Raw genomic sequence first — 16,763 nt, 5'->3', positions numbered from 1 at the left:
GAACAAAAAATCATTTTGTAACCCTTATGTAGATTAATGATATTAGTGCACGAAGATGCGCAGAAGTTATTTGATATTGTTAATGATATATACATTAGTCTGTTAAGTGTTGTAGAAGGAGTTGGCTGCCAATAAATCCTTTAGGTTCCTCTTAAACTCCATATTGTAAAAGGTTAAACTTTTTATAGCTTCTGGTAAGCTGTGTACTGAAAAGCACTGTTTAAATTTTAAAATATTTTAATGATATTTTTTTTCTAGCTGAAATAATAGAGAAGTGAGGAAGAAAGGTTGTTACTGTGGATTGTAGCGAACGCTGGATCGTGGATTCTGAGTGACTTCCACAATTCTCCCCACATGCCAGTGCCTCGTGGCTGTGTCTTGCCTATAATGCTCCCCAGTCAAAAGGTTGCTTTGAGTGTGATACTGTCCTGTCAGAAGTGGGAAGCCCTCACATTCCTCTGATCTGTGAACAGACTTAAGCAGCCACTTAGCAGTTAAATGCAGACTCCTACCGTGGTGCGATTCGTGATTTTTCACATACAGGTATAATTTCTGGAGGTGAAAGATGGGGGGAGTGAGCGGGAAAAATCCTAGGACCACTCGAGGATCGATCCCCGGTCCTCTGGAAATGTAATCTAGTATTTACCCACTGACAAGGAAACGTTACCAATTAGACCTCTTATTTTAAGAAGGAAAAAAGTATGCTCAAGATATTAGCCCCAGGAACTCACAGTCCATAAAAATTAGGAACGAGTGCATCATTAAAGAAGTTACACAGCACTATTCAGTTATAATTGTCGTCGTGTGCATTATTTTCTTCAAATTTTAAAGTTGACAATCTTCAAGTGAAGTACATTTGCAGGATTCGCGCTGCTGCTCGGCACGATCGGATCGTAAATCGAAAGTGATTAACTTCATTTCGTAACAATTCTTAAGTTGGTTAGGCTTCTTCAGTTTGATTTAAACAGGCTGGCAATTCTTTTGGAAAATCTGGAAATATCGGGCAATTTTTACCTGGGAAAGTTGAGGGAAATCTCTGGGAATTCCAGGAGTTTCATAAAATCTCAGGGAATTCTGTGTTTTTAACCTAACATTGAAATTGAATTTTATTGGGTTTTATAAACTACAAATGTGAAAATACCTGATATTTCAAGCTGTGTTTACTATGTGAACATTGTTTCACATAAATTATTCGTATCTAAAAACTGCAGTTAAACTGCTGCTTATGGCTGGTATACAGCTCAGCTGCCCCCGGAGTAGACAACACTCCATTGGAACTACTGACGGCGTTGGGAGAGCCAGTCCTGACAAAACTCTACCATCTGGTGAGCAAGATGTATGAAACAGGTGAAATACCCTCAGACTTCAAGAAGAATATAATAATTCCAATCCCAAAGAAAGCAGGTGTTGACAGATGTGAAAATTACCGGACAATCAGTTTAATAAGCCACAGCTGCAAAATACTAACACGAATTCTTTACAGACAAATGGAAAAACTAGTAGAAGCCGGCCTCGGGGAAGATCAGTTTGGACTCCGTAGAAATACTGGAACACGTGAGGCAATACTGACCTTACGACTTACCTTAGAAGAAAGATTAAGGAAAGGCAAACCTACGTTTCTAGCATTTGTAGACTTAGAGAAAGCTTTTGACAATGTTGACTGGAATACTCTCTTCCAAATTCTAAAGGTGGCAGGGATAAAATACAGGGAGCGAAAGGCTATTTACAATTCGTACAGAAACCAGATGGCAGTTATAAGAGTCGAGGGACATGAAAGGGAAGCAGCGGTTGGGAAGGTAGTAAGACAGGGTTGTAGCCTCTCCCCGATGTTATTCAATCTGTATATTGAGCAAGCAGTAAAGGAAACAAAAGAAAAATTTGGAGTAGGTATTAAAATCCATGGAGAAGAAATAAAAACTTTGAGGTTCGCCGATGACATTGTAATTATGTCAGAGACAGCAAAGGACTTGGAAGAGCAGATGAACGGAATGGATGGTGTCTTGAAGGGAGGATATAAGATGAACATCAACAAAAGCAAAACGAGGATAATGGAATGTAGTCGAATTAAGTCGGGTGATGTTGAGGGTATTAGATTAGGAAATGAGACACTTAAAGTAGTAAAGGAGTTTTGCTATTTGGGGAGCAAAATAACCGATGATGGTCAAAGTAGAGAGGATATAAAATGTAGACTGGCAATGGCAAGGAAAGCGTTTCTGAAGAAGAGAAATTTGTTAACATCGAGTATAGATTTAAGAGTCAGGAAGTCATTTCTGAAAGTATTTGTATGGAGTGTAGCCATGTATGGAAGTGAAACATGGACGGTAAATAGTTTGGACAAGAAGAGAATAGAAGCTTTCGAAATGTGGTGCTACAGAAGAATGCTGAAGATTAGATGGGTAGATCACATAACTAATGAGGAGGTACTGAATAGGATTGGGGAGAAGAGGAGTTTGTGGCACAACTTGACCAGAAGAAGGGATCGGTTGGTAGGACATGTTCTGAGGCATCAAGGGATCACCAATTTAGTACTGGAGGGCATCGTGGAGGGTAAAAATCGTAGGGGGAGACCAAGAGATGAATACACTAAGCAGATTCAGAAGGACGTAGGTTGCAGTAGGTACTGGGAGATGAAGAAGCTTGCACAGGATAGAGTAGCATGGAGAGCTGCATCAAACCAGTCTCAGGACCGAAGACCACAACAACAACAACAACAACAACAACAACAACAGCTCAGCTGACATAAAAGAAAAGTTGTTATTGTGGTATGCTGCCTCTCCCACCAGCCCCTGGTCACCAGTAATTTCTGTTAATTTAACGGGAGCTCCTCGACACCATCTTCCTCCTCACACCTGGAATTCTCGGGGAGTTTTCTTCCCCCCCCCCCTCCCCCCCTCCCCAAGTTTGAGTAGCCACCCTGCTAGAAGTAAACTGCTGCAAAGCGCCATTTCGAGAATATTGTTAAAACATATTGAATGTTTATATGTGTGACATTAACATATTACATACTAACATTACTTACCTCTTTTTCACGTGGAATAACATACTGAAACAGGATTGCAGAACACGTCTGGCAAATGTGGTCCCCTCCCAGTCTTCCTCCCTCACCACTGACATTCCACATTACACGGTTATCACTCCGCTGTACAGTACTTCGAACTCGGGCATTAACCAGCTGCTGCGGGATGGAGTGAGTGACAGATGACAGGTGCACGTCAATGTTTAAAGGCTGTGGCCTACCAGAACTGAGGCCCAGATTTTCACGTGGGGTCGATTTCTGGAACCGGTATCTTGCGAGTGTGCTTTTTTCTCTGTGAAATACGAAGTCAGGTTGACGATGTTTCTTTGTGAGCCAAACGTTTTAATGTTTTTGTATACTTCGCTTAAAATAATGTAGTTACTGAAAGTCAAGTGATACAGGTCGCGTGTAGCCTCCGTTACCTGACCCCTGTTCGTGTGATTTTGTGTTACCTGTTGTGCTACTTTCAGTACCAAAGAACATAGGGATACTACAGATCATCTAGCAAAACGACCTTCTCTAGATCTCAGATGTAAATAAGGAGACTGTTTTATGACGATTTTACATTATTCGGCCAAAATGTTACGACTGCTGCCCACTGTGAGACGGAATGCTGCCCTGTGACAATGCTGGTGTGTGATGTGGTGAGCAAAATATATAAGCAGAGAATAAAAGAAGGGGGAATTGTTCTAGTGATGATATGAGAAAATCCACTCAGGTAAATGACTTCGAGAAAGGGGACAGTGTTACGGCCCGGCACAGGGGAAGGAGCAGCTCAGAAGTGGTGAAGGTGGTCAGCTGTTTGTGTACTACTACTACTACTACTACTACTACTACTGTGGAAAGTGATTGACACAAGGTGAAACTATGAGCAGGTGACAAGGTGTCAGATGTCCACACCTCGTCACAGAATGTGGAGGTCAGAAGCTTCCTGACTCTGTAAAATAGGAAAAGTGGCACTCTTTGGCCGATCTAATGACAGAGAACAATGCTGGTGTAGACAGGAGTGCTCGGGACCTCACCAACTCGTGGCTTGCAGTGGACGACCCCTACGTGTTCCCTTCTCGAACTGATGACGTCACCAGTTACGATTTGAGTGGGTGTGGGATTGTCAAAATCGGAATTTGGATCGGTGGAAGTACCTTGTACGGTCGAGAGAATCACGTTTCTTATTATGCCGACTCATTGACTGTGTACAGATGTGCTGTTATGCAGGTGAATGACTGCTCGAAATATACAGTGAACTATAGATGCGGGCCGGTAGTGGCAGTATTATGTTATGGGGGGGACACTGACCTGGGCTTCCGTGGGACTTGCGGTAGTAATCGAAAGCACCGTGATGGCCACAGACTCTGTCAGCATTGTTGTGAACCACCTGCTTCCCTTGATGTCTTCCCTGATGATGATGGTGACGGCATCTTCCAGCACGATTACTGTTCGTGTCACGAGGCCAAAATGGTGCTACAGTGATTTGAGGAGCACGATAGTGAACTTATGTCGATGTCTCGGCCACCAGATGTGCACGATCTGAGGCCAACGGAATACATCTGTATCTACATCTACATATTCTGTGAGCTACTGTACAGTATGTGGCAGAGGGTACCTTACATCGATACGTGTTATTTCCATTTTTGTTCCACTTATAAATAGATCGAGGTAAAAACAACTATCTGTATGCCTCTGTACAAACCGTAATCTCTCTGATCTTGTGTTCATGGCCCTTACGCAAAATGTTCATTGGAAACAGAAGAATTGCTCTGGAGTCAGCCTCCAATGCTGGTTCTCTGAATGTTCTCAGTAGTGCTCCTCAAAAAGAATGTCGCCTCTCCTCGAATAATTCCCACTCGAGTTCCCGAGGCATGGCCATAATATATAAATTGAAGGTGGAGGGGTGGTAAAGGAACAGAACAGGAAGGAACTAATTGTAACAGCTGCATCGGGATATAATGCGGAATCAGTGGCGATGAGTGAAAATGTGTGCCAGACTGGGACCTGAACCCGGGCTCTCCAGCTTACGAGGCAGTGGCATTAACCACTCCACTACCCAGACACAGTATTTGTCGCAATTGTATGGACTGTCTTGGCACTCTTTTGGACGTGTCCAACAGAACGGACACTACGGGTTCACATAATTGTTTTCCCCGATGGACAATTAATCCGCAACCTTCAGTACGGATGTACATTCACATTCGACCTACAGTGGGAATCTCGAACTGGCGAGCGTGAAGGACAGGGGTGAGGACTGTGAATAGGTGGTGCTAGTTGGGGCTGTGGATCAGCTGGGAAATGTGCTGAGATAGTCCGTGCATTTGTGATAAACAGTGTGCCTGGGTGGCACAGTGGTTAACACAGCTTCCTAGTAAGCTGAAGATTCTGGGTTTGACTCCCGGTCTGATAAACATTTTTCAAACATTGTACACAGTCTCGATGCAGCTGACATCATCAGTTCCTTCCCTTCCCTTTCCTTTCCTTTCTTCCACTTCCATCTTCAGTTTACATAAAATGTATGACAGCTGTGAATTCTGCTTGGTATCTGTTCTTCCGGACGTGTCTGAAAGAGTAGACACAATGTTTTCATATAATATCCATAAAACATGCATGTTGTTTGAACCTACAGGTAACAAATTTAGCAGCTCACCTCTTAATTTCTTTGACATCTTCCTTTCATCTGACCCAGTGCGGATCCCAAACATTCGAACAGCACTCGACAGCAGGTTGCACCGGTGTCCTATATCGGGTCTCCTGTACAGATAAATCACACTTTCCACATTCTCTCCCAATAAACCAAAGTCGACCATTTGCTTCTCCTGCTACATTCCTTATGTGCTCATTCCGTTCGATATTGCTTTGCAGCTTTATGCACAGATATTTAATCAGTGTGACTGTCGAGCAGCTGACTACTAATACTGTATTCGAACATTGAGGGCTGCCACGAGGTGATGTCGCTGGACACCATCTCTGCTCCCATAAATCGCCGACCCGTACCTTATGGGAACTGCGTGATTTGCGCATAGACATCTGGTACCACACACCTCCAGAAACCTGTCGAGAATGTGTCGAATGGATGCCACGCAGAATCACCGCTGTTAAGTGTGTGGTCGTACTGGTTTGATTCACTAGCATTACTTCAGTGCAGCAATCAGCTGCAAGTACGGTATAAAAGGTATATTCAAATTTTATACAATACTTGTGGCTCGTTGCTGAATTTAAGTTATACTCCACATAGCTCTACTAAACCCAGGATTTATAATTTCTCATAATCAACAAGCTACCAACCCCCCCCCCCCTCTCTCTCTCTCTCTCTCTCTCTCTCTCTCTCTCTCTCTCTCTCTCTCTGTGTGTGTGTGTGTGTGTGTGTGTGTGTGTGTGTGTGTGAGGTGGCTGGTGCTATATATTTTTTAACTACAGGAGATATTTGCAGCTCCAATACAAACTATGATGTCTTCTTTGTTGGCAGGTTCGTGTCGTAGTAGCACTGACGTGCTTGCTTCTCGGACCTTTGGATATTGGAAACACAATTATGGGCCGGGAAGGTATTCTACAGATGATTCTGGTCATGGCAAATACAGATGACATCCTGCAGCAGAGAGTAGCTTGCGAATGTATTGTCGCTGCTGCATCCAAGAAGGACAAAGCCCGAGCCATAGTTGCTGAGGTATGTGACGTACTAGACTTGTTAAGACTGCGGCGGGTGATTAGTACACGATAGTAGGAAGCCCTAGAAAGCAGACATTTATGTGTTGTATTAAAACAGTGATTTATTTGAGAATAAGTTATAACAGGTTTTTCACCGTATGGATGACAAAGGTTATTTTATTTATTATGAGCAGTTTCAGTTCACTTTGAAAACGGTCATCAGGTCTGTGATAATTTTATATAACTGAAAAGTGGTATAAAGCAGAACATATGCTGTAATATGCCTATACCAAAATACATCCTGTAGTCAACATAAAGTAAAGGTGGGGACACTAAATACACTAGCAGGATTGGAAGCAAGACTGCTACTCGCCATATAGAGGAGACGTCGACTTGCAGACAGGCACGAGAAGAAGACTGCTATAGATTTGAGCATTCAACCAAAAGGCCTTCTTCTAAAGTAGAAAACACCCACACATTCACACAAATACGAGCACTGTCTCTCAGACATCAGGCATTCACTTCAGGTTACCATCATAAATTTTGTAATATCCATGACTGGATAGCTCCAACAGTAATTTCTTTAGTAAACACAGTCACGGTTTCGTATGAGCTGTTACTTTTTATCTCGATGACAGATTTCAATCTACTACAGAGATTGTTATCAGATCTACATTCCGTGAAGAGGAATAAAACATACCGCTTTAGTTACAATTGAAATGGACATTAATATACAATAATGTAGTAAAAAGGCGCAGCACAATATGTCCTCGGTAGGAATCGTTGGCGCAGGGAACACTTCTGATTACCGGTTGTATTCGTATAGAGACTGAATACTGGTTGTACTCGTATCGAGTCTGAAATCAAACACGCCGTGGCGGCTCGTTTATACACTGACCGTGGGTCCGCCACGCGTGCGTGAACGTAACTGTCCTCTAGCAACAGGCATAACAGCGCACCACAAATTTTAAAGAAATTTGATATTAGAAGTTTATTCTGTTTGCCAGCTAAGACCAGAGCCCTGCTGGGCTCAGTGAAGGATGATTTGGGTTTGAGAAAGCCCACGGTCTACAAGATTCCCTGCCATTGCGGGAAAGTCTATATCGGACAAACGATACGTACGGTCCAGGATCGTCACGTGGAGCATCATGGCCACACGTGTTTATTTCGGCCAAAAAAATCTGCAGTGGCACAACATTGTCTTACTGAATTACATAAAATGTACGATGAGACACGAGTGGTCGGTTGTGCATCGCGGTATTGGGACTGTGTAGTGAAATAAGCCAGTAAAATCTGGCTATGTGACAATATTAGGAACGGAGATAAGGGGTATCCTTTAAGTAAGAGTTGGAACCCTGTTCTGTTTGACATCAAGAAACCACTGTCCTCGTCTCAGTCTTCAAAAACTGTCAGTAGTGTTTGATATCGATTTATCATTTCCACGAGCTTTCACCATCGGTGCACTGTCGTGCCTGTCACCAGAGGGCAGTGGCGTTCGCGAACACGCGGTGGACCCACGGTCGGTGTTTAAAGGAGCCGCCACGGCGTGTTCGATTTCAGTTCCGGCGAGACACTGTGACGGCCTACTCACCTGAAGATGGCGGCCAGGTGGACCGCCGAAATATTGTGTCCGGCTGGAGACCCGATACGAATGCGACCAATTATTACACCGGGAAAGTTTACGGAGGCACTTCTGAATACTGTTTGCCTGCCGGTAGCGAAGTAGCGGAAGCCCCGCCCGTTGTCGGTGGCGTAACATTATGGGTAGCCAGTGGCTGTGGGAATTGATTACATTGTGCAGAGAACATGTATTAGATGTATAATTATTAGGAGTTTGGTGTTTGAGAAAACAATGAAAGATATTTTGATTTTATAAGAATAAAATACTCGATAAAACTGGTAAAATAGAAAAACGGTCATTATCCGATGACAGGACTCATTTAATTGTGAGCTGCCCTCTGCGCGACCTTCTAGTAAATGTAAATGTACCAGTGGTGATCAGTAGGACGCCAGCTCGGTAACTGAGGAGACGCGTATGTTCCGCCATCTATCGAAGGTGTTATGGCTTCCCATTGGCAAGAAGAGTGCCAGCTGGTAACCGTTGAAGTGATGTGTTATCGATAAGTACTGTCATCTGGTAACAGATGTACATAACCGTCTGCAGCTAGTGTAATATACTTATGTAATGTGTAATTAGCTGCTTGTTATGTTGTTACATTTACCTAGATGTAATTGATCTTTCTTTCAGTGGCTGAGTCACTGCTTACAAGGAAGATGCAGACCTAAAGCACAGATTAAAAGACATACAGCCACTTGTCATTTTAAGAGTATATTTCTCAATTGCATGCAGAAAGTAACTAATAAATACAGAATGCAAGATGTTCATACTGCAACTAATGTGTGCAACAGTGTGATTGTATGTAAATTTGTAGCTTTTTTTTACTGTAGATCTGATGGCTGTTCCAAAGAGAATCAAAACCAATTATAAAGAATGAAAGAACATTTATGATCTAAACAGTGAAGATTCTGTTATCCCAAGACACTGTGTTCTTCAATATTTCATATGATAAAACTGTGCAATTGTAGTATTGTTGTGAGGGGAATGTTACATCACCACTTGCAGCACATGCCTTTTGTCTGAATAAGATTGCTGGCTAATAGAAACAGGTTACAACAAGTGAAATGCTCATGCAGTTGTGTCATAAAAATATAAAAAATTAAAAATAGTTATTAATCAGTCACTTAATCTCTGTGGATTGTATGTCAGTTTTTCCAAGACACTGTGACACTTCAAAATAATATAATAGCTCTTGAAATAAATCCCCATAATGAAATGAGTGTGAACAAAATCAGTGAAGTTGCAATAACAGAAATTGATATCTGTGAAAAAAAATTATTACAGACGGACAGCTATGAAATACTGATAACTTATGAGACACACTGCCTCACAGGGAGTCCCGATTCTGAAGAAGCTGTACCAAAGCAAGGACCTGGGTGTGCGTGTGCGCGCCCTGGTCGGCCTGTGCAAGCTGGGCAGCAGTGGCGGCACCGACGCCTCCGTCCGGCCGTTCGCCGAGGGCTCCACCCAGAAGCTGGCCGAGGCCTGCCGGCGCTTCCTGCTCACCGCCAAGAACCAGGATGCCAAGCGCTGGGCCGTCGAAGGTTCACTTCTGATTTATATACTTCCACAGTAGTATTGTATGTCCCGGATAGTAGTAATCGATAAAGGTGCTCGAACACTTTTTAAGTAACGGAACCGAGTACGTCTCCTCGACGGCGACTGTTCGTCAGAAACAGTGGTGTATTCGTAGGTTTTTATAGTGAATATGCTTCTCGAAAGTCTCCCAGGTGTGCAGCCAGATTGATTGATCGTTGTAGAAGGAATTTTCAACAGCACGTGCCGGCCGTCCCCTCCCACCACTGACTGTGCGTACGGACCGCACGATGTGCCAACTGCAGTGGTGGGGGTAGCTGGTGCTCGGAATTTGAGTGACGGTCCTCAGTCTGCAATCAGCCTCGGCCGTGCTCAGTGTTCCATTTCTGCTGCATTTTGAGAATTTCCAGTGCCAGAGCACACGCTCGACTGAGTTGAAATCCATTGTCCTCGTCGAAGAGGTTCTCGTGTATCCCAGTTTTGATAGCTTCCGTGTATACATGTGCAAAATTTGTGTAGCTTTGTATCTCATTACGTAGTTGGTTTCAAGGCAGTGTTCAGCATTTGCTGATGTTGTAGGCTGCTGTAGATTGGTCTGCCATTTGTGTTCCATCCGCCTTCCTTCAATTGTGTGAACGGTTTGTCTGACGTATGTGATCAGTGTGCGGCTCGCATTGGTACCATTGATAGGTTTGCATCGTGTAACAGGGATAGTGGTGTCACGTTTTCTTCTTCTGTTTACTGGCGCCACTACATTTTCTAGCATTTAAGAACCTTCGACATCGCAGCACGTCAGCAATCGTTGGTTAATATATTAAAAAACTAAAAACCCACCTCGATTGCGAAAAAAGCACCTAGTGATAACCCAGGTTTCGGCGTAGATAACTACACCTTCTTCAGAACAACAATAAAATCCACAAGTGCCTAAGATGACCTTTGTCAATGATTAAAAGAACACCATAGCTATACATTTATAAACGAAAACGAAAAGGAAAACACGAACAGTACATATGTACAAAGTCAAAACCACTACTTAACTTAATAGTGTACGCTCCACCTCACACCGACCTATGTTCGATGGGCCTTGACCCGCCATAAACTGCTGCTACAAATGGTCGCTCACTTACTTTTCTAAGGTGTTCTTTTAATCATTGACAAAGGTCATCTTAGGCACTTGTGGGTTTTATTGTTGTTCTGAAGAAGGTGTAGTTATCTACGCCGAAACCTGGGTTAACACTAGGTGCTTTTTTCGCAATTGGAGCGGGTTTTTAGTTTTTTAATATTTTCTAGCATTGTCTGTCACGAGTGGCAGCAGCAGCGTTTATCGATATCTAGTACCTGTACTATTTTTGGAAGGACAGGGGTGTGTCAGTAGTTCGGTTGGGATGGAGCAGCAGAGAGGTCCGGCAGCACGAAGACGTGCCAGGACTGCTGGTGGCATGCAGGCATTGTCGGATCGAGAGACCGTAGTTGCGAGAGCCACAACCTCGTCCACCGGACCCAGCACATTCAGTTGAGTAAACATTAATCCAGTAGTGAAACCTCCACTATTTTGTGATCATGCCATTTGTTCGTGCATTGCTGCTCGCAGGGTTTCCGTGAGACGAACAGCAACAAGTGTGTCGAGTTGGCAGAATCTGTTAGCCGTCTTCTACTGCCTGTTATTAGTTTATTAGTTTTTTAATTTTGTGTTATTATTTGGTGAAGTGCAACCAGCAGTATTTTACTGCTTAGTAGCCGCAAACGCCCCAGTTACCTGCCCTGGAGGTTAGTGTATTTTTGCGGCAGTGTACTTTTCTTCGTCTTGCTGATGGCGTCCAGCATGACATGTAGTTCGACAGTCTCCTTGATTGCAGTGTGGATTGTGGCTTCTTTTGTCTACCTTGGTTGTAGTGGTTCCTTCTGACTTTCAATGTTTTTAACACCGGATTCTGAAGACGCAGTGCTGTCTGTCACTTAACCCTCGCTTCAATTATTTCATCGTTGTACTGGTTATCACACATTAGGTGGATTTGGTAAGAGGATTGATCAATGCTTAAACTGTCCCTAGTTTGAGTTGGCATCCTGTTAGGTGAGCGTAAGTCTTGGCTGCCTGTCTCACCCCTTACGCAGTTGTACAGACTTTTCTCAGGCCAATCCTTGGAGCACTGTCTGTGGATCACTCCCTTTTTTTATTTTGTCTGATTGTGTCAATTGTTTAAAAAATAATATTTTGTTTAAATTATTCGTATTGCTTGTGGCCTTCAGCCGTCAAATAATTTTGAATTCTTTTGTAACAAGGCCTTCAGACATCAGTGAATCTTGTGTTACAGTCAGTTTCTTAAATTATTGTTTAAAAAATTATTTTGGTATTTTTAACATGTAATTATCTTCCTCATTTGTGATTCAGGCCTTCAGCTGTTAATTGTTCTGAAGTATTGCTTTTAGCCTTCAGCCAACAAATAACTTTGAATTATTTCTTAATAAGGCTTTCAGCTGTCAGTGTAGCTTGTGTTACAGTCAGTTTTTAAAAGGATTGTTTTTAAAAATTATTTCCTTAAATAAAGTGTATGTGTTTACTGTGCAACCAACAGTAACTGATTAGGCCTCGTCCACACCTTTTCCTGCTTTTCCTAAGTCCCATGTCTCAGTATGCATTCCTGCACTCGCACAGTATTTAATACTCTCCATATTTCTGGAGTCACAGGTCGTCTTTTACTGTTCCTAAAAGGGACATGGCCTTTGATGGCAGGCCATACTCATATTTGATATGTAGTCGTCATAAAATTCTATCAGTTTTTCCAGATACGTTGCCCACGTGTGGAATGTTGGCTATCTTTTTCGGTCGGTCCTCATTGCGTGTCAGCTGTGGCACAGTCTTCTGCTTGAAGATGCATCAAATTTGGTGGTCGCTAAAGCTATTTTTCTGGAACACGTCCCTGAGGTGGTTCAGTTCCGGGTTTGGGCTTTCATCGTGGGAGATCACAAGAGCTCTGCAGACCAGCATGTACAGCACTCCTTCCCATTGTGATGGGCTATGACAGCTAAAGGTGTGATCATACTGGTCTGTGTGAGTTTTCTTCTGATAAACACTGCGTCCCAGTGTTCCGTCCAGTTTTCTCTGGACCAGAACATCCGAGAATGACAGCTGGACAATTTACTCCACCTCCATCATGAATTTAGTTTGGTTGTGGATAGATACAAAAAATTTGCACAACACATCACACTGATAGGAGAGTCTGTACTTGAGGAGGCTATCGAAATCCATCTACATGAGAATTTCCTCAACAAGGACAGTGGATTTCAAATTGAGTCTAGTAGCTCATCTATAAAGGAGACTGTGTCCTTGAGTGACTCAATCTGGAGTACTGCTAGAGTGTTTGGTATGCCCATCAGATCAAATTAAGGGAGACAGCTAACAGTTCATAGACGTGCTGCTAGATTCGTTGTTTCAAGAAACACCTGAATGTTACAGAGATTCTCCATGAAATCAAATGGGAATTCCTGAAAGGAAGGAGATGTTCTTTTCATGAAATGCTATTGAGAAATTAACTAAACAAGCACTGTTTTTTGCCTTGTTTCACAAATTTTATTACTGTTATTGCACAACCTGTTTTTTGTGAAACAAGGCAAAAACAGTGTTTGTTTAGTTAATTAGCAATGTTTCACCAAGAACCCCCAGTTGATTCAATTAAAATGCTATTGAGAAAGTTTAGAGAATCAGCATTTGCAACAGACTACAGAATGATCGCCACTGTCACCGACATATATCTCAATTAATGACCGTGAAGGCAAAAGAAGAGGAAACAGGACTCAGAAACGTATAGACAGTTGTCTCTCCTTGCTACATTTGTGAGTGAAAATGATTAAGAGCGGTACAAGATACCCTCCTGTCACACACCATGTGACGGTCCACCGAGTATGCTTAGTATGGACAGTAGTGTCAATAGCTACATTTAAAAGTAGAAAGAGCTGTTCACAGTTTTCAGAATTCTTAATTCCTTTCTCAAGGAGGTGAGGGGGATAGATTTTTGAAGGTTTGGGTGGAGTGTCAGGTTACTTGTGCCACAGCTTGGGAAGGACCAAACTGTTGTGATGATGTGAGCAGACAAAAATCGAGGGGAGGGATTCCATAAGAGTAGGAGGTTGAAGGTACTACATTGTTAAGAACTGTGTCAGCCCCAGTCAAGAGTTAATGTAAGAAGAAACTGAAAAGCGAAACTGAATTGCGAGTAATAGGAATGAGAAGTAGAATGAATAGTGCCTTTAAAAACCGAGAGGAAAGCAGTAAAGAAGACAGGCAGAAAATGAAAAGAAAAAGAACGAGAAAGATGAAGGTAAGGGGAAAAAAATGCCCACGTCCAAGTAGGACTTGTGCACTGAGGTTTTCGTACTAACTTAATTATGTATGTGGACAATTCGCCCATTCTGAGTGTTGAGAATCTTGACCACTTTTGCCTGGTACTGACATAGATGCGGGCAAGATATCGGTCTGAGGAATTCCACAATTTTTTAGAATGTATTAATTTCAATAATATAAACGTGACATAAAATCATGCAGGAAGCAGGCGACCACTATTATAATAATCAGTAGTTCTGCAATCAGGCATCACAATGCTAGAAGTCAAACATGAGGCAAGGAATGACTTTATTGCTCATACGACACATTTTGGAATTTATCCGTTGGTCAGATTTACAGGAGCAGTATGGCATTTCAAGTCGTGCGTGAAAAGAACATTCACAGACTTTCAATCTGATGGATAAATTTCGAAACATGTCATCTGAGTAATAAAGTCATTCTGTGCATGATGTTTGACTTTTACCATTGCAACACTATTGGCCTGAATGCAGAAATTTTTGTGGAATATAAAAACAACTTAACAATTTTCAGATTTTTTTTTTTTTTTGGAAAACTGTGTGATAAACTGCTGTACGTACACACTATTTTAATTTACACAGTACAGTAAACATGATTAGAAAAATTGGCAAGAAAACATTAGGTTTAAACAATGAAAGAAAAGCTGTCAAACTTACTAAAATACAACGGACATTTTATCCCTACTTTTTAGATGAAAAAAACTCTGTCATTGTTTTTTGGAGTAATGAAGACAGTCTGTTATATGACGAGTAGTTGCACCATTGTCTCACAAACATCAAATCGGCAGGTGTAGCAGCAGGATGTTGCTCCAAATAATGTTGTCCAAGGTCAAGGGCTTCTGCTGTGTCACTGTGTAGCAGCAGCTCTCTTTTGTCACAGGCTCATTGTCACTTCCGTCACAGCAGTCCACTTCGTCCTGGTCTCGAGTCATAGCAGTAACTAAACCAGTGTCAGTAAGGTTCTCCACACATGCCCCATCAGCTGCCATCCACTCACCTACATGTCCTTCACTAGCTTCTTCACATCCAGGGATTGTCTGTATCATTTTTAGTAGATTTTCCTCTTCATTTTCAACCAGGTTGTCCTGAAATTCAAGAGATGTCCACAGTTTCCTCCACAATTTTCTCAGAGTATTTTCTGAAATATTCTGCCATGCCTCACCGGCCCAATAAACAACATTCTTCACATTGGTCTTTTTTATTTTGTCCACCAGAGGAATGTTTTCATCTTGGGTTAGCATTCTTAAAAATTATGCTCTGTAAATCAGTTTTAATGTTTGCAGTATGCCTCGGTCCATCGGATGTAGAAGTGGTGCAACATCCGGCAGCAAAAACTTTGCCACAATTTCTCCAACACATAATTCCTCAGTGCTGGAGTGAGATGGCGCATTATCGATCAAAAGGATTGCATGGGGAGACAAATGATTTTCCTTAGAAAACCGTTGAATAGAGGAAACAAACTGGCCGTGAAACCATTCTGTGAACAGCTTACCATCCATCTGTGTTTTTTTCTGGTTGCGATAATATATGGGCTTCATGTTGCAGTTTTTAAAAACTCTGGGACGAGCAGATTTGCCGATCAGCATTAAAGGCAGCTTGTGATTACCAGCAGCGTTGCTGCCCACTAATAAAGCCATACAATCTTTGCACATTTTAAAACCAGGAGTATGGTCTTCTGCTTTTGATGCTAGGCTTTTTGTTGGCAATGCCTTAAAATTACAGCCAGTCTCACTAGCGTTATAAATTTGTTGGAGAGGATACTTTCCCTGTCTTATCATTTTTTCAAACTCATCCAAGTATTCCTTCGCTGCATCACGGTCAGAAGAAAGCTTCTCTCCAGTAGTTGTAAGCTGACAGATTCCGTGACATTTTTTGAATCTGTCTGACCGACCCGTACTTGCACTAAAAGACTCGTCACCATTTATTAACTTGTTCAGGTAAACAGCCTTCTCCTGAACCAGTGCTCCACTCAGAGGAGTTCCTCTTTCTCTTTCCTGTGTAAACCAAAGGAAAAGAGCTTCATCCACTTTATCGTACTGGGACTGTTTGAAAGTCTGCCGAGTTTCAAGTGTTTTCCCCGAAGACATCGCACAGGACTTCGAGCTTTACTCGGTTCTTCTTCCAATCACAAATGGTTGCTTTACCGACACCCAGTTCCGTTGCCAGTTTAGATACATTCTCACCACTGTCTACCCGCTTCAAAGCATTCAGTTTTTCTTTGAGAGTTAACGTTGTACGTTTCCATTTACTTGTGACGAAAATATGTACACCACTACACCCGAATGAATACGATACAACTGTTACGCGTGCCAGCAGTCAATAACTAATATAAGTGAGCACTTTGCGAGCCAACTGGAAGTGCACTGATCTCGGATGCTACAAAGGTCTCGACAACGCACAACAACAAAGGCAGGGAGTGAGAGTGAGCCATTGTTACCACACTTGTTCCCATTTGTTACCACGGTCTACCTACTTATCTGCTCTGTATACTCCATTCTAGAAACTCGTCAGTGTAATTCCGGCTAATCCGAACAAATCGGTAATCTGAACGAGGTCCGGTCCCAATTAGTACGGATTAACGGGCCTCTACTGTACTTGTAT

General features: G+C 42.4%; 1 protein-coding gene across 1 annotated transcript in view; it reads left to right on the top strand.

Moving 5' to 3' along the window:
* Window positions 1-16,763, top strand: part of LOC126215283 (protein unc-45 homolog B) — a 110,718-nt gene that overhangs the window by 53,365 nt on the left and 40,590 nt on the right. Inside the window, exons 8-9 of the mRNA XM_049941972.1 lie at window positions 6,474-6,671; window positions 9,604-9,814. Of these exons, the coding sequence (XP_049797929.1) occupies window positions 6,474-6,671; window positions 9,604-9,814 (409 nt within the window). The remainder of the gene's footprint in view (window positions 1-6,473; window positions 6,672-9,603; window positions 9,815-16,763) is intronic.

Source organism: Schistocerca nitens, chromosome 12 (genome assembly GCF_023898315.1).
Source record: "Schistocerca nitens isolate TAMUIC-IGC-003100 chromosome 12, iqSchNite1.1, whole genome shotgun sequence".
NCBI classification, from domain to species: domain Eukaryota; kingdom Metazoa; phylum Arthropoda; class Insecta; order Orthoptera; family Acrididae; genus Schistocerca; species Schistocerca nitens.
This window is presented reverse-complemented; position numbering and strand designations above follow the sequence as displayed.